The sequence below is a fragment of the Babylonia areolata genome, chromosome 32 (assembly GCF_041734735.1).
Source record: "Babylonia areolata isolate BAREFJ2019XMU chromosome 32, ASM4173473v1, whole genome shotgun sequence".
In the NCBI taxonomy this organism is placed as follows: Eukaryota; Metazoa; Mollusca; class Gastropoda; order Neogastropoda; family Buccinidae; genus Babylonia; species Babylonia areolata.
The window spans coordinates 20043936-20070584 of record NC_134907.1 but is presented as its reverse complement, the minus strand read 5'-3'; the positions used below and the strand labels follow the sequence as shown (position 1 = coordinate 20070584).

Sequence of the window (26649 nt, the reverse complement as noted above, 5' to 3'; positions counted from 1 at the left end):
TTATCTCATCAAGTCTGGGCCTGTGAGTTTTGCAGCCGTGGTGGTGCCTCTTCCGTTAAGTTGTGCCTGACGACGACATGGTGTTGTTCGTCGTGTGGCGTTGTTCAAAGCTGTGTGAGGTGGACAAGGATGTTGCCTTGTGTTTGTCGTTGTAACTACGTCCTTTTTTTTTTTTGAGAACAAAAGTTGTATAGTATTTCCTGACTATGATGCTTCTGACTTTTGTGTATGTGTTCACAGGGGAAAGAACTTTTGGTACTCTTTGTATAACTAAGCAGGAGACAAGAGATTCTGTAAGTTAAAAAAAACATCAACAAAGAAATGAATCAGTGGGATCAGTATGATAGTATACTGCAACTTTTTTTTTTTTTTTTTTTTTTTTTTTTTTAGTCTTTTATTGTTTTGTTTTTTGGGTTTTTTTTAGTTAAAAAAAACAACAACAAATGAAAAATGAATCAGTGGGATCAGTATGATAGTATACTGCAGCCTTTTTTCTCTCTGTTTTGGGCTGCTCTCCACAGGGAGAACGTGTTGCTGCACTGACAGCGCTGCCCATTTTTTTGTATTTTTTTCCTGTGTTGCAATTTTATTTGTTTTTCCTATCGTAGTAGATTTTTCTACAGAATTTTGCCAGGGACAACCCTTTTGTTGCTGTGGGTTCTTTTACCTGCGCTAAGTGCATGCTGCACAGGGGACCTCGATTTATCGTCTCATCCGAATGACTAACATCCAGACCACCACTCAGGGTCTAGTGGAAGGGGGGAAAATATCGGCGGCTGAACTGTGATTCGAACCAGCGCGCTCAGATTCTCTCGCTTCCAAGGTGGATGAGTTTCCTCTAGGCCATCACTCCACTTGAGTGGGTCTATGGCCTTAGCGAATAATTCATTGTCTCAGTCTCAGTCTCTCTCTGTCTCATTGTATTGTAATTTTATATTATTCTCCATGTCACATAAGAAAAATCTGTGGGGGGGGGGGGGGGGGGGGTTGTTTTTTTTATAGTTAGAATAGATGTCAGGTATGAAATTCATTGTCTTGTCTCCGTTTCCCTTGGTCACGCTGTCACTTTCTGGTTTGTTCGGGGGTTGTTTTTTGTTTTTTTTTTTCTCCAAGAATAAGGCAGAAGAAAAAAGCTGTGGTGTCCATGAATAAAGATTGGATGCTCTGTGCGTGTACTTGTCCTTGCACACAGTCTTGAATGTGTGTGTGTGTGTGTGTGAAGTCAAGATATGTATGCTTGTGCAAGGATGTGTTTGTAGATATTTTTTTTTTCCAAGCGGAAGGATTAAAAAATTGTACTTTTAATATTTTTGCCTGTTGTCAGTGAACGAATCTTGAATCTGCTCAAAAGGTTGGTTCGCCATGCAGAGGAGGTGGTTAGTGTTTTTTCTTTCTCTGTGACAGACTGTGGTTTTGGTGTCAAAAACAAATTAGAAAACTGAATCAGAATGTATTACAAGTTTAAAGAAAAACAAAACAAAAACAGAACATAAAAAGAGTTTGAATTTTTTGGACACAGCTGCAGCATCGGAGTGTCGCTCCTTTTACATAAACTGAATGCCTTCTGTGGTATTTAATCAGTTGCCACCTTTTTTTGTTGTTTGTTTTATTTTTGCTGTTTCTTTTTGTAGCTCACATGTATGTTTTGTATTTGTAGTTTACATGTATGTTTTATATTTGTAGTTTACATGTATGTTGTGGAAGTCTTTGTTTTTGTAAAACATGTGTTCAAATGGGTTTGTTCATTGTGCTTGCATGTTGATGCTGTGTGGAATTTTATATTCATCTGATGAATTGTGTGTGTGTGTGTGTGCACGTGCGCGCACGCGCATGTGTGTGTGTGTTTATGTGCATGTGTGTTTTCATGTGTGGATGATTGTGTGTGTGTGTGTGTGTGTGTGCATATTTTTGTGTGTTCGTGCATGATGTGTGTGCGTGTATGCATGTGTGTGCGTGTATGCATGTGTGTATGTGCATTACAGAAAAAGTGACATGTAGCATTTTGAGTAGGGCCTGTGTGTTATCGTCAGTTTTCATAGTTATTGTTTTTTGGGGGTTTTTTTGTGTTTTTTTTGTTGTTTTTTTAAATGAGAGCAACTATGAGACACTACATTCGAACGTGTGTTTTGCATACTTTATCATTTCATATTATTACTATTTTTATTTCGGGTTGGGTGAACTGAAATGATGATGTGACAGTTGATTGTTTTTGTTTCGTCAGGCTTGAACAACATGGGACCAAACACAGACGGGACCAAGACGTACCACAATTTTATACTGATTTTAATCTTTAAAGCTCCTCTTCCCGCTTGAAAGATGTTTGTGCTTTATCTGAAAATTTGTTGATCAAACTTTTGAGCAAGTTGTGTACAATGGATGAATGTGTGTACACGCATATCTACTTGAATTTGTGTGTTTGCATGTGTGTGTGTGTGGTTGGGGGTTTTTTTGTGTTTTTTTTAATTCAGTGGATTTGGTTCGTCTGTTTCATAAAGTTGAATACATCGGGTCTAAATTATGATTTAAACAGACACTGAAAGAAGAAGAAGAAATTAAGTTTGAATGATATATTTTTGTATATTTTGAAAATATGTGTTTACTTGATTTAAGATACATTTGTATTTGCTTTGTGTGGTAGATGATAATTTTATGTAACATTTGTATTACTGTATACAGGGATCGCGCTAGACTTTTTCAAAACGCGTGCAGCTTACGCAAAGTCGGCAAAAAAACGCGTAAGTTAGAGTCAGAATTGCGTCAGACCTATGACACTAAATCAAAGGTTTAAGCCGACGATGTTGAAGTCGCAAGTTGCTCAGAAGCATCAGCCGGAGATTGCTCTGGAGCAATAGTTTCACGACTAGACGAAAAAAAACGATGACAACTTGCGCTGCATATTGAGTCGATTCCGTGACTGAGATAAATGGAAAACAAAAAACACGCTATGGCCTAGGCTAGCCGAGTAATGTTCAGCAGTCAAACAAGCTGTTAAGAGTCACGTAGGCATCTCGGAGTGCTCCGCATGCACAGACACTTTGTCTTGTACCGTCTGATTCAGTATCGCAAACCTAGCTGCCAAGTCAGTCCTAAAGTTGCATTGATACGGCTTGGAGTAAAAGTTGTTTTGCGTAAGTGTTACGCGTGAGCGCTGTGAAAATGCGTCAGCGAAAATCAAAATGCGTCAAATACGTGAAAAACATGCGTTAACGCGATCCCTGTGTATAGTTGCGTGTTTTTCCTCATTGTATTCTATGAAGCACAATGTGTGTGTTTGGTTTTTGTTTCGTTTTTTTATTTAAAGATATTTCTGTGGAGCATTATTTCTGTTTGCGACTGCTGGTGTTATAAGCATAGAATTATAGAATGTCGTGCTGTTCTATTATTGGTAATCAAAATTATTGATATGTGGAGGTGATATTGAGACAGGTGCGTGTGCCTGTGTTCTTTTCAACACTGCCAAGGATTTTGTCATATGTAGACTGAATTGAAAGAAGACAGTATCACTATCAGAGCTTAGTCGTTTGCATTTAGGCTTTGGTTGGCCTTTTGTTTTGTTTTTTCCAACACGTATCAACCCTCATTTTTTCTTCTTCTCCTCTGATTGTGTTGTCTGTTAGTACAGTCAGTGTGGACATTGCCAGACTATTTCAGAATATCGTTTAAACTGTTAAATCTGGTAGAGCATCTTAATCTTTCAGTTTCTGAAGTTGGGACTCCTTGAGAAATATTTCTATGGAATGGGGGCCAGTACTGAATGGAATTTTTAAGTCTGTTTTTGAAAAAAGAATTTAGATATTTTAGAAGAAGAAAAAAAAAGAAGAAAAAAAAAAGTATTTCTTCAAACAATCTGTGTACGAAAGCTGAATTTTGAGGACTGTTTGTGTTGATGTGATATGTGTTTTTCGCTCTTGAGAACTGCACTGACATGTGGTTACAAAATGGACTGACTGTTGTAAGCCTTAGCACTGTTTTACACACACACACACACACACACACACACACATGCAAAACATATGCATGACGCAAGCACAACACAAGCACCACCCCCTCCCTCCCTCCCACATACACACATGCACAATTTTTGTTCCAAACAGAAGAGTGAGTGTTTAAACAAAACCACATCATTTCATGCGTACTCTCTTCATAATATCGCACAAATGAATGAGACGTAAATACCATTACGGTTAGTACGGGTTACCGATAAAGATGCCAGTCTACAATAGCAATGTCATTTGTACCTGCCCAATATTTGCACATTAAAGATGAATAGATGCCATTACCATTGAGCATATGTGTTCGTATGTTTTTCATTTCCAGAAGATGTCAAAGAACCTGTTATGTACACATATAGGAGAAATAGATGGTCACCAATAAATGTGAAGGTTTACCATAATAGATGACAAAATAGCTGATAGATAAGAAGGCAACATATAAATCCAGTGTGCACAAAACCCAGCCAGTCGCTGACAGCCAGTTGCTGTCAGCCTGACACAGCAACACACTTCAGTCAGATACAGCCAGTTGCTGTCAGCCTGACACAGCAACACACTTCAGTCAGACACAGCCAGTTGCTGTCAGCCTGACACAGCAACACACTTCAGTCACATACAGCCAGTTGCTGTCAGCCTGACACAGCAACACACTTCAGTCACGTACAGCTAGTTGCTGTCAGCAATGGCGCTCTCCAGACAGAAGAAACAAATATTATCAGGAGTCACACTACCAGTACCTTTGAACTGAAGAGTTGCGCCCCTTAGACCAGCCATCCGTCTCATTTGTGTGCTCGCGACAAAATCAGAAATCTGGCTGGAGACACCTGGTGGCCAGTGTGAACATTTACTGCTGGCATACATGGCAGGAAAGTGCAAAATATGTGCACACAATTCTTCGCCAGCTGCTGTCAGCAAGTGGCTGGGCTTTGTGTGAACATAGACATTGGGTATACCGTATAGAAAGGGAGGCATTGCATTCTTTCATGCTTATTGTTGTCTGGATTAACACAATAAGAACAAGTGAGTGAGATCATGGATAACAAGGAATAAGACTTTTTCTTCCAATTTTCTGGTGTTTTTTTTTTTTTGTGTTGTTTTTTTTTTTTTACAGTTAAATCATAAATCAGTTTGGTTTCTGTCTCCTACACCTGTGGACCTGAAAAATCATAACAACAGCTTCATAAACATGCTTGCGTATCAGCACGCACACACACACACACACACACACACACGCGTATGCACTCTCTCTCACACATATTCACACCCACTCACTCTTTCTTGAACTTACTCTTTATTATAAATCAATCATGTATGTTTACTTATTTACTTAGTTCAGCCACCATTATAATTGAATGTTTTTCATGATGAATGTTGTCTCTGACTGGGTGAAGTGTTTGAGAGATGAATATTTACATGTACTTATTGAACTTTTTTGAAGTGAGCAGAACAAACAGCAGCAAAAGATCAGGTGCCTGGCATTCTCTGACATCAAGTTCCGTCCAGCCACTGGCGTCCACTGAACTGGCTTTGTTCAGTTGTTGGCCACACACCCACCTCCCCCCCCCCAAACCCCCCCACTCCCCCCTCTTTTTTTTTTCTTTTTTAAACTTAATTTTTGCCATAAACAGGGTTTTTGTGAAGCTGTTGAAATCTGGAAAAGTCTTGGTGGCGGAAAATTGGAACACATTTCTACGGATGCTGAAAAAGGTCTTGATTCAGATTTAATTTGATAATGAAACCCTCGACCAGTAGCGTTCAACAGAGCTGAATGCATTTGAAAACAAAAGGAGAAATTCAAATTTGTGTTTTTTTGTGTTTTTTTTTTTTTTAAATGTGAAAATTGAACAGCAGTTTGAGGATGATTGATAACTGATCCCTGAAGTCAGTGGTTTTGTGGAAGAATTCTTGATTCATTTTGGCTTTGGAAAATGCACAGTTTGGTCTGAAGAAGCTCTGGAGGAAGTGTGGGATTTGGTTTGGTCCCAAACATCCACAGGAACCCTGTATAAATGTTTCTTCAATAAACATGTCTTCTCTTCCGATGGCATCTTCAATGTTTTACCTGTCACATTCCTGAACAAGAAGAAAAATGATGAGAATAATTGGTCACTGTTTGAAATAAACAATGAGAATTGTTGGTCACTGTTTGAAATAAACAATGAGAATTGTTGGTCACTGTTTGAAATAAACAATGAGAATTGTTGGTCACTGTTTGAAATCATCGTTATTGATAGATGAAGATAGCAGCTTTGGGTGGTGAGTTTAGTTTGTGAGTGTTTGAAATAATCTTGACAGGGCCAAAATGAATCAAATGTTGGTAAGTTTTGTTCGATGATTATTGTTCCTGTTTCAAAATCATCATGATTACTGGATAAAATGTTGGTGGTAAGTTTTGTTTGATAGATGAGTTGGTTTTTTTTTTTGGTTAATGTTCGAAATCAACTTGATTAATACATAAAATGTTTTGCTGTTGTTATTATTGTTATGGTGTCTGTAAAACCCTTGTCATATATTTACATGATTTCTAAGTACTGTAATGTTTGTCTTTTATTTTATTTATTTGTTTATATGTTTATTTTTCTTACATCTGTGTGTCTCTTGTGTTAAAAAAAGAAACGCCATTAGAAATGCTTACGAGAAATTTGTGTTAAAGATACATGCTGGAGACAAAAGTACAGTAATCAGAACAGCCAGGACAGACACAGAGACAGCACTGGATCTAACAGGGGAAGTGGCAGTTTTTCTGCGGCAGTTGTTTTTATCAGGTCAGTCAGTCAGACAAAAGCATTATGGCACACAGCAATTGGGTGTGAACCAGTCGTTGAAAATAAAACCACACCTGTCACTGTGTAGAGCATGGTCATTTTGAGTATGGGGATTATTCGTTATTTCTTTTATTTATTCTACCTTTTTTTTTATATATATTATAATTATTATTTATTTATGTAAGCTTATCTGCTATTTATTCACCTTTATTTTATTTATTTATTTATTTATTTCTCTCAAGGCCTGACTAAGCGCATTGGGTTACGCTGCTGGTCAGGCATCTGCCTGGCAGATGTGGTGTTGCGCATATGGATTTGTCCGAACGCAGTGACGTCTCCTTGAGCTACTGAAACTGATACTGAAACAATTAATTTATTCTTTATTAGTATTACTATTATTGTTGTTAAACTTAGTATTATTATTAATATTATCCTTGTTATTTTGTGGTGGTAATGATACATGTTGTGGTATTAGGTAGCAATGGGTTCAGTGAAGAAATTTTTTTTAAATTATTATTATTTTTCATCAAACACTTTGAATTCACAAAAAATGGTGCAGAGATACATTATTTGAACTTTACTTTAAGAAATAAATCTCGGAGAGTACAACGAAGGGTGATATTTTTGTGACGATGGTTCCGGCAAAAATGAAAGCAATTTGTTCAGTATGTTAGTGTGTATTTTGCAAGATAAGAAAAAAGAGATTTTCATTGATATACCTCATACATTGTGCCAGGGTGCTGGCTCCGCTTCTTCATGTATACAGACTGACGGACTGACTGTGAAAGCTTCTCAGTTTGTACTTTGCCAGTTTAGCATGAACCAAATTTAATTGTGTGTAGTTTGGTTGGGGTTTTTGTTGTTGTTGTTGTTGTTGTTTTTCCTTATTCTTTTCTGTTGTTTTGCCCTGCAGTAAGTTGTGTACTTAATTTAGTAGGCGTGATCTGAGTCACAGGGTTTCCTCCTCTTGATCAGGATAATTTTATTATATTTGATCGTATAATTGATGTTTTTTTTCCAGTTTTGTGGTCTCTCAGAAACCTGTAATTCTCTGTCTGTACTTCTGATTCTGTAAGCTTCATGTGTGTGTTTTTGGTTGTTGTTTTTCTTGTGAGTGGAAATTTTGAAAATTAGGAAACATTGCATGCATTTGTTTTCTGTGTAATCCAGAGAACAATGAAAGTTGTTGTGGCATTGCTTTGGATATTGATACTGAACTGCCTTTCATTCGAAATGTCTTAACAGTCTGCAGGTCTGTTAACATCCAGTGAAGATTGTACGATGAATTTTGAGCTGCCTTAGAAAACATCCCTCCAGTCTGTCGATGGAAGACAGTGCCTGTCGAAATAGAGTTGTTTTACAGTTTGGCTAAATACAACTGATTGTATTACAGATTGTCTGAATACAACTGATTGTTTTACAAACTGTCTAGATAGAACTGGTTGTTTTACAAATTGTCTAAAAACAACTGATTGTTTTACAAATCATCTAAATACAAATGATGAGCATTGTTTTACAAAGTCTAAACCACCTTTTGTTAGAAATCTCCATCCATTCTGTAGACATGTTTTATAAAACAACACTCGAGTGATAACAGCCAATGCAGATTGCATCAATTTCTCAGCTGCCTTTATTAACTAACAACAGTCCATCCAATCTTATGCCTGATAACAGCCAGTGCAAACTGCATTGTCAAACTCTCTGCTGCCTTTCAAGAAAAGTCCATCCAATCTAATGCCTGAATGATATCAGCTGATGCAGATGACGTCACTCAATACTCTGCTGCCTTACTATAGAAGCCTCTATTCAGTCTGTCGGTCAGTTGTAATACAAATTTATTTTTTTATTTTTTTTAAATTTGTTTGTTTTGTTATTTTATTTTATTTTGTTTTTTTAATTTTTTTTTCCTTATATTTATTATTTTTATTTTATTATTTTTTTCTGTAATACAAATTGCATCAATCTATTCTTTGCTGCCTTTCTTTTGAAGTTTCTTTCCTGTGTAATGGTCAGTCGTTTCAATACAAATTACATCAGTTAATTTTATTTCACTGCTGCCTGTCTTCAGGTTTCCATCCAGTCGGTCGGTCAGTTTTTGTAAGAATGATAATGTCTGTCCAGTGCCAGCCAGTGACCATTTTTATTATGAACTGCCTTCTGTTAGAAACTTGCACCCAGTCTGCCAGTCAACTTTTGAAAAATCCATCCAGTCCATTGGTCGTTCAGTGTAACATATTCTCTTGTCAGATATTGGCTGATGAATGATTTATTGATTATATTATGAATGATATATTAATAAGATTGATGGATGAATATTCTTGGATATGCTTATTTGTTGACATTGTTGTAGATGTAACTATTTAACATCTGACGGTATTTTGTGTTTGTGTAGTATCAGTGTGTGCCTAGTGTCCTGTAACATGCGTTTATGGATACCCTTAAGACACAGTTCGGAAGATTGCGTCTAAACCGCTGATTACTCAGTCAGTGCCCATTCTGTCCTCTAAAAGTATTTAAAGTTCTGCTTTTGATAAATTTACACCTTGTCAGTCACTAACCACAGGTGTCCAGTTTGCTCTTTTAAAGAGTGTTTATTCTGCTTTTGATAGCCATGTATAAAGGACAAAGCCGATATTGTCATTTAAGCCGTGTAAAAAGGACGAAGGCGATATTGTCATTTTAGCCGTGTAAAAAGGACGGCTTAAAAAGGACAAAGCCGATATTGTCATTTAAGCCGTGTAAAAATGACAATAAGCCGTGTAAAAAGGACAAAGTCGATATTGTCATTTAAGCCATGTAAAAAGGACAAAGCCAATATTGTCATTTAAGCCGTGTAAAAAGGACAAAGCCAATATTGTCATTTAAGCCATGTTAAAAGGACGGCTTAAAAAGGACAAAGCCGATATTGTCATTCAGGCTGTGTAAAAAGGACAAAGCCAATATTGTCATTTAAGCCGTGTAAAAAGGACAAAGCCGATATTGTCATTTAAGCCATGTAAAAAGGACAAAGCCAATATTGTCATTTAAGCCATGTAAAAGGGACAAAGCCGATATTGTCATTTAAGCCGTGTAAAAAGGACAAAGCCAATATTTTCATTTTAGCCTGAGCGCCTGCCTTCAGTGGAACCGGCTTTGCAGACCGGTTTCTTGATGTGCTTGACAAGAGGTCAAACAGATCTGAAGGAGAGGTGCTCGATTCAGCACAAATAATGCTTCAGCTCTTCTTCACTGAAATGTTACGTTGATGCCGTTCATCCTGTAGACTTGAGTCTTTCTCCCGTTTGTTGTTGATTTTGTTTTTGGTGATGCGACTTGAACTGTTGTGGGTTACTGGAGTTCCACCGATTCTCAGTGCTTGTTACTGACTACTTGATCTATGACTCGGCGCCACTCTAATTAAGCGTTGTTGATGAGGATAATGGAGGGCTGATTAATGTTTAAAACGGGCATTACGTTGATTCTTTTTGGGGTGAGGGGTGATAAACGGATACAGCAACAAGTATTGTTTGGTGTGAGAAACAGCTAGAGACTTGTTACTGTATGTTGGCACTCACAAGTTTGTTAAATGTGTCTTCGCATTCACAGCTTCTGAAAACATTGCTTGCTGTCAGTTTGTTTTTCTTGCTGTTGTTGGCCAAGTCTGTGCTACGAACAGTGTGTGTGCGTTTCAGAGAATCTGTTTCGAAGCACTTGATTCGATGGTCGCAGTCCTTGTAATTGTGTTGAATTTTGGGAAGGGGGTGGGGCGGGGGGAGGGTATAAACAGGACTGTTTCTTGGACTGATATTTGATTGGTTATTTTTATTTATTTATCTATTTTTCAGATTAAGTTAATTCTTACTCTCCATTTTTTCTCATATGTTTTATTTATTGTATTGTGAAATTATTTTTCAGATTGAGTTAATTCTTATTTTCCATTTTTTCTCAAATGTTTTATTTATTGTATTGTGAAATTATGATCCTTTTTTTTAAATTTTTTTTATTTTAAGTAATATGTATGTATGTGTGTGTGTGTGTGTGTATATATATATATATATATATATATATATATTTTAAAATATTTTTTTTAATATATATTATGGAATAACAGTAATTAGTTACATTCTTTCTGTGACTGCAGCCATACGTTGTCATCACCCACCGGCACCATTTATGTCTGAAGGTAAACTTCCTGTTTCTTCATCCGGTTATGAGATCACCCCACTGAAATGTCTTTTTACCAGTGTGGCTATGAGACTGTAGTAGTATATTTAATCAAATCTGTCCATGAAATCAGCCCACCAGATTGTCTTTTTTTACCTTTGAGACTAGCAGTATATTTTATTGAATCTTCAGGTCCATTGCACCCAAAAGTCTTTTTACCAATGTGGTTGTGAGACTTTATAGCATTCTGTTAAATGAAATCTTCAGTTTTTCTTTTCACAAACACTACTGTATGATTTAAAAGAAAGGATTCTTTTTATTGGTGCAAAGCCTCAAGTACCTAAAAGGGAGAATACTCAATTCAGTGCGTTTGGAATGAAATGGGATATGGGATCAAAGAGTCCAAGGGAAATAACCCAACAGGTATCATTTAACTAAAGTGGACCAAAGAATATGTTTCTCATGGCCCAAAACTGAACAGCTGTTAATGTGAATGATGGCAAAGAATGAATCTAAAAAAGGTGATGAGCAAGGACAAGCTAGTATATGAGCAAGTGAACACGCGTAAAACACAAGACGAAGAGGACAAGGGCTGCTGTGGATGAAAGGCTTTCACAATCGATGGCAAGTCAACAGTGATAGAAAAAGGGTGTTATTGCCTTAAAAAAGCATGAATAAAATGGGTGTTATTGCCTTAAAAAAGCATGAATAAAATGGGTGTTATTGCACAAGCTCTTCAAAAATCTGAATGGAAATGGATGCTGTACCTCTTGAGCAAAAAAAAAAAAAAAAAAAAGAGGATATTAATGTCATAATTTTGCTTTTAGTCTGGTGTCCTTTTGAGATGTTTGAGAAATGAACACATGGGTCGAGTTCCTGACAAATGACTTTCCAACAATTTGTATATTCGTGGTGTAGATGGTAGGCCACCAGTAAAACCACACACCAGAGAAGACCCTGCACTGCTGTTGAGTCACTTCACTGGTGTTCAGTGGTGCCTGTTCTGATTTAACGTACTTAGGATACCACCTGCTAAGCTCCCTACTGACGACTACAATGGCGTGTGTCATAGAGCCATACCCTCCCCCCCCCCCCCACTCCCCAAAACACCTCCCTGAGGGGGGTTTAAGTGGCGGTGCTTCACTCAGGGCAGGCCGCTGTGGTGTATTGTTCAACACAAACATAATTTCTCTTATTGGAGATGATAAAAGTATTCTGTACGTGCATAAGTGTGATGTGCTTGTGCCTGAATTTTCTTTCCTCTTTTTTTTTTTCTCCTAAGGTCTACAGGATCAAATTTTAGTTTATCAGTCTTGGTTTGGCCCTATGTGGTCAGATGGGCTGAAAACAGCAACTTCATGTGTGTGTCCTGTTACCCAGTGCCAGGTTGTTCATGTCACTTTTGTTCGGCACAAATTGTTGACAGGTGTACCTAACAGAAATCAGTACTTACAAAGCGGAACCTTTGTATATTTTGTATGATGTGCATTGAATTTCAAAGTGTCTGTGAACATGAAAATTATACATGATTTTAAACGTCCTTTGAATTTCAGAGTACTTAACAGAAATTATATCCGTCGTTGGTTTGAATTTCACTGAAAAGAAGAGCGTATTGTGTCTCTGTAATTCATCTCCTTCACTGCATATTTGTCTGACGATGCTGAAATAGATATTTTTATATTTCTGAAACTGAACTGTGAAAAGCACGGCTGTTGTGTGTGCACAACCGGACGAGCTGCTGACAGTGGATGGGTTTGAACTTGAAACACTGGCACGGTTTGAGTGAAAGCACTTGTAACGTGGTTTGAAGTCTGATGATTGTACCTGACGACAGGGTTGCCGACACAAAGAATGAAATGAATTGAAAAAAAGAAGACTCCACGCCCCTACACTCCCACCCCCCACCCCCTTTTAGCAGCCAGATTCTGGAGTGATGTTGGTGACAAGGAAGCGTTTGGTCACAGTTAACAATGGAATTGAATTGACTCCGCTTGTGTGGGATGATGTTGATTTTTTTTGTTTGTTTTTTGAATGTTGATACTTGTGTGTTTGTGAGAGAGGAACAGAGAAGCAGCACGTGTGTTTCTGTGTCTGTGTATGCACAAGTGTGAATATGTACGTGAGTGAGTGTCTGTGTATGTGTGTGTTGGGAGAGGGATGTTTTCGATGAGAGAGAGCAAGACCTTAGGTCTGCACCTGGGGCCAGTATTCAGAATCACTTTTTGCTTGGACCAGTTTGAAGAGTCCTTATTTACTTGGACCAATATGAAGATTATTTTCTTGCTTGGACCAGTATAAAGTTTCTTTTCTTTTTTTGCTATATATATATATATATATTTATTTTTTTTTTTTTTATTTTTTTTTTTATCACTCTCAGATAGTTCCCTTGGAACTGTTTAAGTCTGAAAAGCATGTCCATTTATTACTATGCATTTGATTCATTTTGTTGCCAGAGGTATCAATCAAGCAATGTACACATTCGGACCAGTTGGTAAAAGGAATCGTGTTTGAAATTGGTTTAAATACTTACTGAAATATGGAATGATTTCCTTCCAGTTTTGTTCACCACAAAGTTGAACGTTTGTCCAATCATTCTATGCATTTGATCTTTCGGCCAGAATTTATGGCTGATTCATGCTGGGACCAGTTTACTAACATTTACTTTGAAAATTTATTTTTATGTTTATTTTATTTACTTTGTTCGTACAGAATGATTTATCTTTGAGTCTTGTCCATTTTTTTCATACAGATCTACGGTTTAGACGTTTGTGGAAAGATAAGTTAAAGCGTGTCATTTCTTCTTATTTCTATGCATTTGAGCCATGTGTCTGCCAGATATAGGGTTGTTACACACGGTATCTGATTTGTTGATTGATCTACTTATACTGCCTGTGTTTGTGGTGTCTGTAAGCTAGTTGTAGGAATGGCTGAATCTTCCACTGCAGTTGGTTTGCATGTCATTGCTAATGAACAAGGAATTTGTCATGAGGTGTGGAGTAAAATGATGATTTATAGAAACATATATTTTGTTTGTATCCTACGCTTGTTTGGGTGAGAGAGAGAGAATGTGAGTGTGTATTGGAGCATGCTTGAACATGTATGTGTGAGAGAGAAGTTTTGAATTACTTCATCGCTTTGATTGCATTCATGTTTTGTGTGTTACATTCATTGTTACACGTTTTCGCGTGTTTTTTTTGTTTTTGTGTATTTCATATTTCATTGTACTTTAACTTATAAGACTGGATGAATGTCTTAAAAGATTTATGTGTTTGTGTTTTGAAATGCAAGGAGTTCAGAGGTATGTTGAACAAATTATGAATGTTGACCTGAAGATTTTTTTTTCATATTTTATCCATGAATAAAATAGCACTGTATATTATTTATGTGTGTGTGTGTGATTTTTGTGTGTGTCTCTCTCTTGCTGGGCTGTGTGTAAGATGAGTGTGTTTCTATGTGCATGTGTGTGTCTTTGTGTAAGTGGGCATTTGTGTGTAGACCTATATGCATGCACTCTTTCTCAGTGAATGATTGTGTGTGTGTCCTTCTGTGCAAGTTATATATATATATGTGTGTATATACACTCTGTGTGAGTGTGTGTGTGTGTGTGTGCAAGTTAGCATACATGTGTGTATACACACTCTGTGTGTGTGTGTGTCTCCCTGTGTGCATGGTTAGCATGCATGTGTGTATCTGTGCACTCCCACCCTGATACGGCCCAGTGACAATAATGTTTAGTCAGCTGGGCTGTAAGCTAAAAAGACTTTAAAAGACTTTGTTTTAATCGGTGCACGCTCAACCTCTCTTTGTGGTTCCACTCTTACACACAACCCATTCCCCCCTCACTCCCCCATCCTCCACTCTTTCCTGTTTCCATCAGAGACCTGTTGATGGACAAGCGAACAACATGAAATCACTGTGAAAACTGCTTCCTTGAACAATCATTCATGTTTTGAGCCGTGCTGACTTGAAGCATCACTTTAAGTTTGGAACCGGAAAGTTGTTGGATCAATATGGAAAATATTATTCCCAAGAGGGGGGGAATCTTAAAAGAAACAGACCAACTGAGAAGATGAAAAAAAACCCCAACAAACAAACAGAAAAATACATGCACACACACACAGATATTTGTATTTGTATTTCTTTTTATCACATCAGATTTCTCTGTGTGAAATTCGGGCTGCTCTCCCCAGGGAGAGCGCATTGCTACACTACAGCGCCACCCTTTTTTTTTGTATTTTTTCCTGCATACAGTTTTATTTGTTTTTCCAATCGAAGTGAATTTTTCTACAGAATTTTGCCAGGAACAACCCTTTTGTTGCCGTGGGTTCTTTTATGTGCGCTAAGTGCATGCTGCACACGGGACCTCGGTTTATTGTCTCATCTGAATGACTAGCGTCCAGACCACCACTCAAGGTCTAGTGGAGGGGGAGAAAATATCGGCGGCTGAGCCATGATTCGAACTAGTGCGCTCAGATTCTCTCGCTTCCTAGGCGGACGCGTTACCTCGCCATCACTCCACATATGCATACACACATCCCCATATACTTCAATCAAACTTGACAAGGAAACCGTACGCTCACTGAATCTTGTCCCACGCTCAAAAGATTGATGTCGCTACTAGAGGGTTTTGAAGGTGGTGTCCTGTGTATGATTAATCAGAACACGAACTACTGATTGCCTCTTCAGTGACTCGGCACCAATGCTGGGTCTCCTCTGGTGTGAGGCCTCAAGACAACAACCTGACAGTTCCCTCTCAAGTGCTGGCAGATCAGCTGGGTCCGCAACAAACAAGATCCCATGTGTGTCTCTTTGTGTGGGACTCAGGATGAGCAGTGTGGTGGAACTGCCACTGAAATTACATGGACAATTGGGCAGCAAGGAATGACATGCTGAAAGAATGGCCGAGCATTAGGTCCTGGGTTGTGTAAACAATCTTTGCTGTGTTATTGTAAGCTTTACTTTGTCTGTACAGACTTGGGGAATAGACTTGGAGACATTCTTTATGCTAAGCAAACTTTGAAGTTCCAAGACAGCTTGTACAACCCAGTCCAACACCTAAAACATGCCAGAGCAACAATCGAGACATTATGTTGTCCAAGGGAAAGACAACTGAAAACCACAGACATACAAATGGGCTGTTGAAACCGGAAAACAATTTCACGATGTCTTGAAAAAAAAAAATCACACACAAAAAACCAACTAAACCAAAGCAAAATTACAGACTGACGGACGGACAGACGGACGAACACACACACACACACACACACAGAGGGAGAGAGTGATGCACCCGTACACGTACTCATGGAAGTTCGGTATATATATATATATATATATATATATATATATATATATATATATATATATATATATATATATATATATATATATATATTTGTTTTTCGGCCATTTCTTTGCATCAACTGATATGTCAGAAACAAACGTCTTTGATGAACTGGTCAAAGAAAAATAACTCGTTTACACGATCTATCAGAATGACGGTACAGATTTATCCTTCTTTCTGTAAAATAAATACACACGGTGCTCGTATCCGACTGTCTAAAACGGATACGTGCACATTTCACTGAACATTCTAATTTTTTTCAAAATTAGCGACTGATTGTAATTTTGACGATTTTATATTCATAAGAGAGAGAGAAGCGAGGATCAGCAAATTTATCTCCCTTCTTATGCTCTTTGTTGTCGAAACTAATAATTTCTACTAGAGTGACCTCCCTTCATCCAGCAAACATGGCTGCGTCCTTGTTTTTGAGGCGTGCAACCTCCAGAGTTTTGAAGGGAGTTTTAAATCCTTGTAAACTCTCGTTAACATATAGCAACAGACGGTATTTATTGTCACAAGCATACAGCTGCAAAGAAGCATGGAAAAAACGACTGGATGATCCCGTTCTCCATCAGATTCCACTCAGCGAGTTTGCCATTCAACTTCGTGATCAGTATGAGAAGGAGAAGAACATCAGCGCAGTTGACATGGAGATTCTTGCGAACAAACTGCATGAGATGGACATCGACGAGGTAGAGTTTATGGAGGATCTCATGATAAAGTAAGTGGTTTGACTGAGCAAGTCACTGCGTGTGTGTGTGTGTGTGTGTGTGTGTGTGTGTGTGTGACCGTGTCCAACAAAAGTAGCAAATAGATCAGCATGTTGATTGTGGCTACTCAAAAAGTCAGTTTGATTATGAAGAAGAACGTAATGTGCCTGTCACCATTAATAGGAGAAATGCTCTCCCAAGTCGGTTCCATGTTAGTTAGCAAGTAAATTTTAGTACCAAAATGTGTGTCTGCTGATTATAATATATAATTGTTATGTACTCACACTGACAGACATTATATACATAATACAATTGTCAGTGAAGGGCTGGTATCAAACTCACTGAGATAAGTCTGAAGTTACACTTTTACAGATCAGGATATCGATCACCATTTTTTATATAAACTTCTTCATCAAGGGATTGCATGTTTTTCTTCAAAATCAGTAACACTACTTTAAAGTGCGCATCATTACACAAGTAGTAGTTCTTGCAACTCAAATTAATGCCACACTGTTTTCGGTTCTGCAGTCAAGGGGTTAAAACTTACTTGAAGAAAAAACCCACTCTCTTAAACTAGATATCTAGATAAATAAGTATTCATAATTAAAGGTATAAAGATAACAAAAGTGATGTTTGCTATTTTAAAAAATCTTATTTGTGCAGTTTTCACCATATTGATATTTATCATAATAATGTACACGCCACTCGGTTTGTATTCTCAGTTGTGTGTATACATCACTACATGTATGTATATATGTGTCACAATATATACAGCATTATAATATATGTATCTGTGTATTACTAAATACTATCTATGCTTGTGTGTGCATGTATGTGTTTGTGTGTGTGTATGTGTGTGTCTGTCTGTTACTGTGTTGTTTGTGTGTATTTCATACATTGTCACGTTGCCTGTGTTATAATCTTACAGACAGAGAGAGGCAGATAAAGAGAGTTATTTTTGACAGGTACATTACTGACTTAAGACTAATATCTTTGCATGGATTGATTTGTTCTTCAAATTTTGTGTTTTGAAATTGAATTACATTTTATTTTCTGAAAATAACCCGACACAAAATATTTATATTATGGTATTCTGTTTGTTGATATGTGATTCACACACATAGTTAACACTAGCAGAATAAATTATATCATCCAGTAATTAGACAAATATTATGAGTGTTTATAAACCCAGTATAAGCTGTTGATTATGAGTGTAAGGATAAACCATAAGGGCTTGGAGAGGGGGGAGGACGACAGCTGTATTGTGTGTGGATTGTTTTTCTGTCACTGTATCAGAGCAAATTTACAGCTGGTGACTCCTTTTCATTGTAAAATTAGAATTAAGTGCAAACTTGCTTATTCTCAAAATAGCCCCAGTAAATAGAACAAATGACCTTGTGTATAGTTACCATCTTGTAAATCTAAAAATTCTAATGTATATTTAAAGTTTTGTATCAAATGTTATGGATTTAACAATTAATTTTTTTTATTCTGAAACTATAAAATGTGAATCTATATATAACCTGTACACTAGAAAGTCTACATTGATATTGATTCTAAATGTATTTGGTAAAATAACATAAGAATACACTATCATACAAACAAACAAAGGTTTAGTCAGAATTTAAAGAAATCTGTGACAAATCTTTTATTGCCTTATTAACACAAGTTACAGTTCTATACATATTCTCTGTAAAGCTTTATTTTTCACATTTTCACTGGAAAGGTTCATAACATTTTGTTTTTCTAAACTAAAATTAATGAAATCTGTATGAAAACCATTTTTTAACGTTTTCAGATTCCGCAAATCCCCAGACGCCAACCCAGTGCGAGACTCTATCATGTACGTTGTCATGCGGAGCTACATCGAGAAAAACATGGCCGACCGCCTGCTGCCCCTGATGCAGGCACGCTCCACCACAGGCCTCTTCCCAGACGCCATATCTACCAGCCTCCTTTTGGACCACTTCATCGAGGACAAGGACTTTGCCAACGCCGCCCTGGTGGCCTGTGAGCTGATGCTTCAAGAAGACTTGGCCCACCCGACATCCCGCCTGCTGGCTCTCTACGCTGCAGTCCACCACCTTGAGCAGGCATCTCTGGATGACCTGGCGCCAGAGGAGATCCGTGATCCCCCAGCAGGTGAGGAGGAGGACTGGGTGCCGGTGAAGTACATCCGCTACCCGACCTACGACGACCACTTTGACATCCAGTCCCAGCAGCACCTCCTGGGCAAGACTCTGGTCTCCCTTGGGAGGACGGTGGGGGTGGGGGGGCACGGCACGCTGGCCACCTCCCTCCAGGTGGCAGGGTCGGCTCTCCATCACAAATTCGGCATCTCCTTGCAGCTCCTTTCCGAGGTCGCTGACTCGGGTGACGGGGCCGTGGTGCACGATTGTCTGACCTTCATGGAGGAGAGCTTGGAGAAGGTTCAGGTGCGGGATCCAGAGAAGCCGGAGAAGGAGGTGGGTCTGTTGACGGTGCAGGACGAGATGTACAAGCTGCTGCCCACGCAGGAGGAGAAAGAAGCGTTCCAGGCGCAGTTCCAGCAGCTGCGGCAACGCCTGCAGGACCAGGGGAAAGTCGTGGAGGACAAATTGTCCTCCCTGGTGGCGCCACTGGTCCTGTCAGAGCTTCCCCAGCACGAGGCGCGGGATATTGAGGTAAGGGAGACAACAGTGAATTAGGGGAAATGATGGTGAGATAAGGGAGACAGTAGATATTGGAGACCATAGATAAGGAGGACAGTGGTGAGGTAAGGGAGACAATGGTGAGGTAAGGGAGATAATAGTGACTCAGTGAGGTAAAGGAGATGATGGTGAGGTGAGGGAGATGATAGTGAGTGAAAGGAGATGATGGTGAAGTAAGGGAGACAATAGATATGGGAGACTATAGATAAGGAGGCAGTGATGAGGTAAGGGAGGCAATGATGGTGAAGGAAGGGAGACAAGAGATAAGGGAGACAGTGATGAGGTAAGGGAGGAAACAATGGTGAAGTAAAGGAGACAAGAGATAAGGGAGACAGTGGTGAGGTAAGGGTGACAATTGATAAGGGAGACAGTGGTGAGGTAAGGGTGACAATTGATAAGGGAGACAGTGGTGAGGTAAGGGTGACAATTGATAAGGGAGACAGTGGTGAGGTAAGGGTGACAATTGATAAGGGAGACAGTGGTGAGGTAAGGGTGACAATTGATAAGGGAGACACTGGCTAGTAAAGGGAGGCAACAATGGTGAGGTAAGGGTGACAATGTTAAGGTGAGAGAGACCATGGTGTGGTAAGGGAGGCAACAATGACGAGAAAAGGGACACAATGCAATGAGGGAAGGGAGACAGTACATTGAGGAGAGGTAGTGGTGAGGTCAAGGGAGGCAACCATGGTCAGGTAAAGGAGTCAACAATGATCAGGTTAGCGAGGCAGTGGTGAGAGATGCAGGCAGACAGAAATAGTTTGAAGCATAGCAGGTAGTCTTTCACTCTTTGCTTCGATCATGAGAGAGAGAGAGAGAGAATGAATGAATGAATGAATAAATCTTTATTTTCCAACGGTGAAGATATTAGCACTTTGGCCGACTTACACATCTGCTGTTGTTCTAAGAGACACACAAACATGTACGCATATAAATGTAGTTATACTGAATACTTAATACATGTATAATGTACGAGTATAACACAGCGTCAAACTGAGAGACACAACATCGCTCACATCTGTACGGAACGGAAGCGAGTAACACACACACGCACACGCACACACGCTAACACATACACACACACCAAAACAACAACAAAACCCTAGCATGAATGCTACACATGAATGATTCAAGTGAAATTAACACAGAAAAGTAACGATAAAATTTTAAACACAGATGTAAGAGACATGAAAGACAGCAAATAAGGTGACGGGAAGAGAGAGAGACGGAGAGAGAGAGAGATTAGGAAAGGGTTAAAGTCGGTATAGGAATGAGCAGCATGGGAATAATGCCACAGAAACGGTGTGCAAATGCTGGGGCAGCAGAAAACTACAACAACAACAAAAACCACCAAAAAAAACCCCACGTTTCCTTGAAAGAGAAACTGAGGGAGCACATTGGGAGAATGGTTGATTAAGACGCTTATCTGCCAGTACAGTGTCCGTGAGGGTCTGCATTCAAATTTGGTTCTCGCCCTTTCACCCAAGTTTGACTGGAAAATCAAACGGAGCGTCTAGTCATTCGGATGAGACGATAAACTGAGGTCCTGTGTGTAGTATGCACTTGGCACACTGAAAAAAGAATCTGTGGCAACAAGTGTTGTTCTCCTGCCAATTCTGTGAAAGAAATTCACCCTGATAGGTACACAAATATATAATATAATATATATATATCATTATATGCATGAACTCAAGGCCTGACTAAGTGTGTTGGGTTATACTGCGGTCAAGCACCTGCATAGCAGATATGGTGCAGCATATGCATAGATTTGTCTGAACGCAGTGACGCCTCCTTGAGAAACTGAAAATAAAACTGAGTGACTGTGATATATGTACAGGTGCAGACGGAGAACCTGCAGAAGTGGGTGCAGGAGAGGCAGGTTCTCCTGCAGGAGCAGCTGCACCAGCTGGAGAAGAAGCAGAAGGTGCAGGAGATCGAGACCGCCCTGAAGGAGCTGCGGGATAAGGAGGAGATGCTTCGCTTCTTCGAGCTCTACGACAAGGTCCGTCTGGTCCAGCCCAAGAAACTGCCCGCGGAGAAGGCGGTGGTGGAGGACGAGGAGGACGAGGAGGTGCTGAGAGCCAAGCGCATCAAGCGGCGAAAGTACCGTCACAACGTGTGAGGTGTAGCTTGTCTAGCTGTGACAGTTCAATTGTTTGGTTGTAATGGATTGTGTGAGAAAGAGATGATGAGACGTGGGATTCATTTCAATTGTTCGTTTATGGATTGTGCGAGAAAGAGACATTGGGATGTAGGTCTCATTTCAGTTGTTTGTTTATGGATTGTGCGAGAAAGAGACATTGGTATGTAGGTCTCATTTCAGTTGTTTGTTTATGGATTGTGCGAGAAAGAGACATTGGTATGTAGGTCTCATTTCAGTTGTTTGTTTATGGATTGTGCGAGAAAGATCCATTGAGCTGTTGGACTCATATCAGTCGTTTGTTTATGAATTGTCAGAGATAGACAGATTTGATGAGTTTTACACCTCACACATGTTACATGTAGAACTCATCCAGTGACTGTCACATATATATGTGAGGCGTGATGATGTTTGCCATATTTAGCAGTGACATTTCAATTGTTTAGTTGTGGATTGTCTGAGAAAGATACTTTGAGACGTAGAACTTATCAGGTAACGGTCATATAAATGTGAAGTGTCATGGTGTGCAGTATATCCAGCAGTGACATTTCAATCGTTCGATCATGGAATGTGTGAAAAAGACACGTTGAGATGTAGGACTCATTTCTATAGTTTTATTATGTATTGTCAGAGAAATATAATTTGAAACATAGAACTCATTTCAATCGTTTGTTTATGGATTGTCCGAGAGAGAAACATGAGATGTAAAACTCATCAAGTGACTGTCAGATATATGAGGCGTGATGATGTGTTGCACTGACACTGCAATCATTTGATCATGGAATGATTGGGAAAGATACATGTATAAGATGTAAAGCTCATCAAGTGACTGTCAAATGTGTCGAGTTGTGATGACGGTTACCACATCTAGCTGTGACATTTCAATAGTTTGATTATGGACTGTTTTAGAAAGATATATTGACTGACAGAGATGTTGATCTTATCAAGTTACTGTCTTGGTGTGTGAGTTTTCATGATATGTTGCACATCAACTGGCAAAATTACTATCATTTTACAGTAAATTGTCTGAGATTGTAGAACACATCCAGTAACCATTATAACGTGTGAGGTTTTATGATCTGCACTGCATCAGCTGATGAGCAGGTGGTTAGATTAGTATCATTTGTTCATAATTTGTCTGGAACACATAAGGTAGCATAAATATCGTCAGACATAATGTTTGAGATGTGCTGAGTTGTGGAAAGTATGCACTGTTGGAAGGTTTGTGTACTGTGTCTGATGTGACGTTAATGTAGATGAATGTGTTTTTTTTTTTCCTTTTGTTGGAAAGTGTACCTGAAAATGGGGGTTGTGTGACATGAATGAACATGTGTAGTTTGAAGAATTACCAGGTGTGATGTGTTGTTGTTGGTGGCAGAATAGTCATGTTTGTTCCTTTGTATGTTGTAAAGATGACTTAAATTTTTTTCAATAAATTGTATAAAGAGTCATCATGCGTGGAACATTTTTAATACACCTTCCATTCTTTTTATTTATACAATTTTTTTCTTTCTTTATTTATTTACGGATGAGAGGGTATGCTCAGTTGCACACAAGAACACTTAGTATCAATCTTTTGTTTTCTTTTTCTTTCCTTTTTAAATCATTGAAGATATTTCTTTTCTTCATTGTTTCACTGGCTGGAAAAAAAAATCAACAAAAAAACACACATAAAAAATGCAAACACACACACACACACACACACACTGTGTGTGTGTGAGTGTGTGTGTGACTTGTCTCTTTCTCCCATATTCTTTCCGGCTCTAAATAAAAATAATAATGAGAAGATTCAATCATTAATATATATCGTTGCCTCTATTTCTGCACGTTTTTCTCCCCATATCCCCAGCCCTTTCTGCCCTGCACTACTCTCTCTGTCTCTCTCCCTTTCTCTTCTGACACCCATTCATGAGGGGCTATGACCCATATAAATTAACCATTCATTCATTCATTCATTCCTTTCTCTCCTTCCTTCTCTCTCCTCTCTCTCTCTTTCTAAGGTGGATGTTTGTTCAGTGTTCAGACCCAGAGAGCTGAGCGTACAGTACCCGTGAGTGATGAACTTCTACTCTCTCTCTCTCTGTCTGTCTGCCTCTCTTTCTCTCTCTGTGTGTGTCTCTGTGTGTGTGTGTGTGTGTGTGTGTGTGTCTTTCTCTCTCCTACTCTCTCTTTTCTCTTCGTGTCACACACACACAGACACACACACATCCACCCTCACTGAAGTTGAACAAACTTATAATTAATGACCGACTCTCTCTCTCTCTCTCAAATACACACGCGCGTGTGCACGCACACACGCACAGACACACGCACAGACAGACAGACACACACACACACACACACATCCAAACTGACTGAAGTGAACAAACCTTAAATCAATGACTGACTCTCTCTCTCTCTCTTTCTCTCTCACTCACTCACTCACTCAAACACACACACGCCCACACAACAAGAGTACACACAGAGACTGCACACCTAAAACCAGCTCCTTACACGACACAGACCGTTTATTTTAAAGTCATGACGTTCCAATGCTGCACACGTCTTTCATAACACGTTCACATACAACAGGGTTTGGACCGCTTCACGACAGGTAGTCACAATCAATGCAGAGAGGGGAAAGGGTGCTGAAAGAAGGGAGGTAATGCGTGGGGTAGGTGAGGTGGGGTGTTGATCCAACATTATGTTTCTGACACAAACCTCTTTCTTGTGCTCTGGGTGGTGTGCATGTTCCTTCAATTTCTCTTTGGTTTATTCTTTGTTTGTTTGTTTTGTTTTGTTTGTTTTTTAGATGGATTTTTTTTTGCTGGAGATTCATTTACACACACTCACACGACCGCGCATACACACAGACACAGACACACACACACACACACTCTCTCTCTTTCTAACAAACTCTCTCTCTCTTTCTAACAAACACACACACACACACACACTCTCTCTCTCTCTCTCTCTCTCTCTCTCTCTCTCACTCTCTTTCTCTCTCTCTAACACACTCACGTACTCACACACACACATACACACTCTCTCTCTAACACACAGACACACACACACACACTCTCTCTCTAACACACACACACACACACACACGTGCGCGCACACACAGACAGACACACACACACACTGTAACACACACACACTCTCTCTTTCTAACACACACACACACACACACACGCACACACACACTGTAACACACACACACTTTCTCTCTCTCTCTAACACACACACACACACACACGCACACACACACACACACATTGTAACACACACACTTTCTCTCTCTCTCACTAACACACACACACACACACACACACACAGACGCCTTATGTCACTTTCTCACATGTAAATGTATTCTATACATGCGACTGGGTTGGAGTTGATTCAATAGAAATGGTGAGTGGGTGTTTGCAAAGGGAGGATTCATTTGAACAAAAGTCTTCCTGGTTCCCAACAGTGTCTATATATATATGCTTCTCAGACCCACTGGCAATGACAGTGGTGGTGTGAACACACACAAATACACATCACGTGGTGTTTTACCTGGTGAACATTGTGCAGCAAGGTAACACCTGACGGTTTGGTTCAGGTGTAAGAAGTGGTGGCGGTGGTGGTGTGTCCACTGGCCTTCAACCCACTGACCACTGTCCGGACTGAACCTAGAGGGGCGTGGTGTGTGTGTGTGGTGTGTGGACAGGGCCTGCAGAGCAATGATTGGTCAGTGGGTGTGGGTGTGTCTCTACTGTCTGCTCTGCCTTCTGCTCTGCACCGTGGAGCCGTCATGGGGGCAGGAGGAGGAGGGTGAGTTTGAAATGGTGTTGGTCACTTCTGATGTTGTACGGTGCTACCTGATTGTTGTTGTTGTTGTTGCTGTTGTTGTTGTTATTGCTGCTGTTGTAGTTGCTCTTCTCCTTCTTCTCCTCCTCCTTCTCCTTCTTCTTCTTCTTGTTTGGAAGATTTTGTCAGAAAAAACTACGTCTGGACACAGACCAAAGTGGGGACAGACTGATTTGATTTCATTTCCATTCCAAGTGGAGGAAAAGCGGTGCAAAGAAGTGTCCAACTTTCCCTTTAACCATCAGTTAAAAGCGTTTGTCGGTTTCAGCTTATTCTTTAAGGAGAATCGGTGACTGCTGGTGCTTGTTGTTCATTATTCAATGCCCCCGGCACATAATAATAATTACTATTATTATTATTATTATTTTTTTTCATTATTGTTATTTTAAATTTATATATATATATACATATATTTTTTTTCTCAAGGCCTGACTAAGCGTGTTGGGTTACGCTGCTGGTCAGGCATCTGCTTGGCAGATGTGGTGTAGCGTATATGGATTTGTCCGAACGCAGTGACGCCTCCTTGAGCTACTGATACTGATACTAATGCCCCTGGCCTCACTGATGTCACATTTCAACACAATCAGAAAAACAAAAACAAAAAAACTTCGCCCCGAAGTCACAATCCATGCCTGTGTAGCAGCCAATTCTTACCCCCCCACCCCCTCCGTTTTTTTTACCCCTGGGTCAAATCTGCGTAGCCAAATTTTGCCCCGGGGTCTTGTTTGACTAGCCTGGAATTACCCCCGGAGGTAAAATTGACTTAGAACTGACCCCAACCCTGGATGAATTTTACCCCCTCCCTGAATTTTACCCCCAGGGGTAAATTTGGCCTGGTTGTAATTGACCTTACTTACTATTTTTCTGCCACTGTTTTGGCCTTGACCCAGGCTAATCCAGAAAATCTCGGGGTCTTTATGCCTCTTGCTGGAATAACCCACGGGGCGACTCTAGCCTAGTAAGATGAAGACCTCACCTCCCTTGGTCGAAACTAGCCTCAAATAAACCTTGAGATAAGCTTCATAGACAGAATGAAC

At 39.5% G+C, this 26649-nt stretch overlaps 2 protein-coding genes across 3 annotated transcripts in view; both read left to right on the top strand.

The window, feature by feature from the left end:
• The first annotated feature begins 16634 nt into the window (after positions 1 to 16634).
• Positions 16635 to 23229, top strand: LOC143276596 (small ribosomal subunit protein mS27-like). Its single transcript, XM_076581200.1, has 3 exons — positions 16635 to 16962; positions 18750 to 19614; positions 21476 to 23229. Exons 1-3 carry the CDS (start codon positions 16649 to 16651, stop codon positions 21758 to 21760), a joined length of 1464 nt encoding a protein of 487 aa, XP_076437315.1. The 5' UTR covers positions 16635 to 16648; the 3' UTR covers positions 21761 to 23229.
• A 2038-nt stretch (positions 23230 to 25267) lies between these two features.
• LOC143276552 (uncharacterized) overlaps positions 25268 to 26649 on the top strand; it is a 15810-nt gene continuing 14428 nt past the window's right edge. For both annotated transcript variants that reach the window (XM_076581127.1, XM_076581126.1), the window contains exon 1: positions 25268 to 25576. In XM_076581127.1, the coding sequence (XP_076437242.1) occupies positions 25486 to 25576 (91 nt within the window). In that variant the 5' untranslated portion in view covers positions 25268 to 25485. The remainder of the gene's footprint in view (positions 25577 to 26649) is intronic.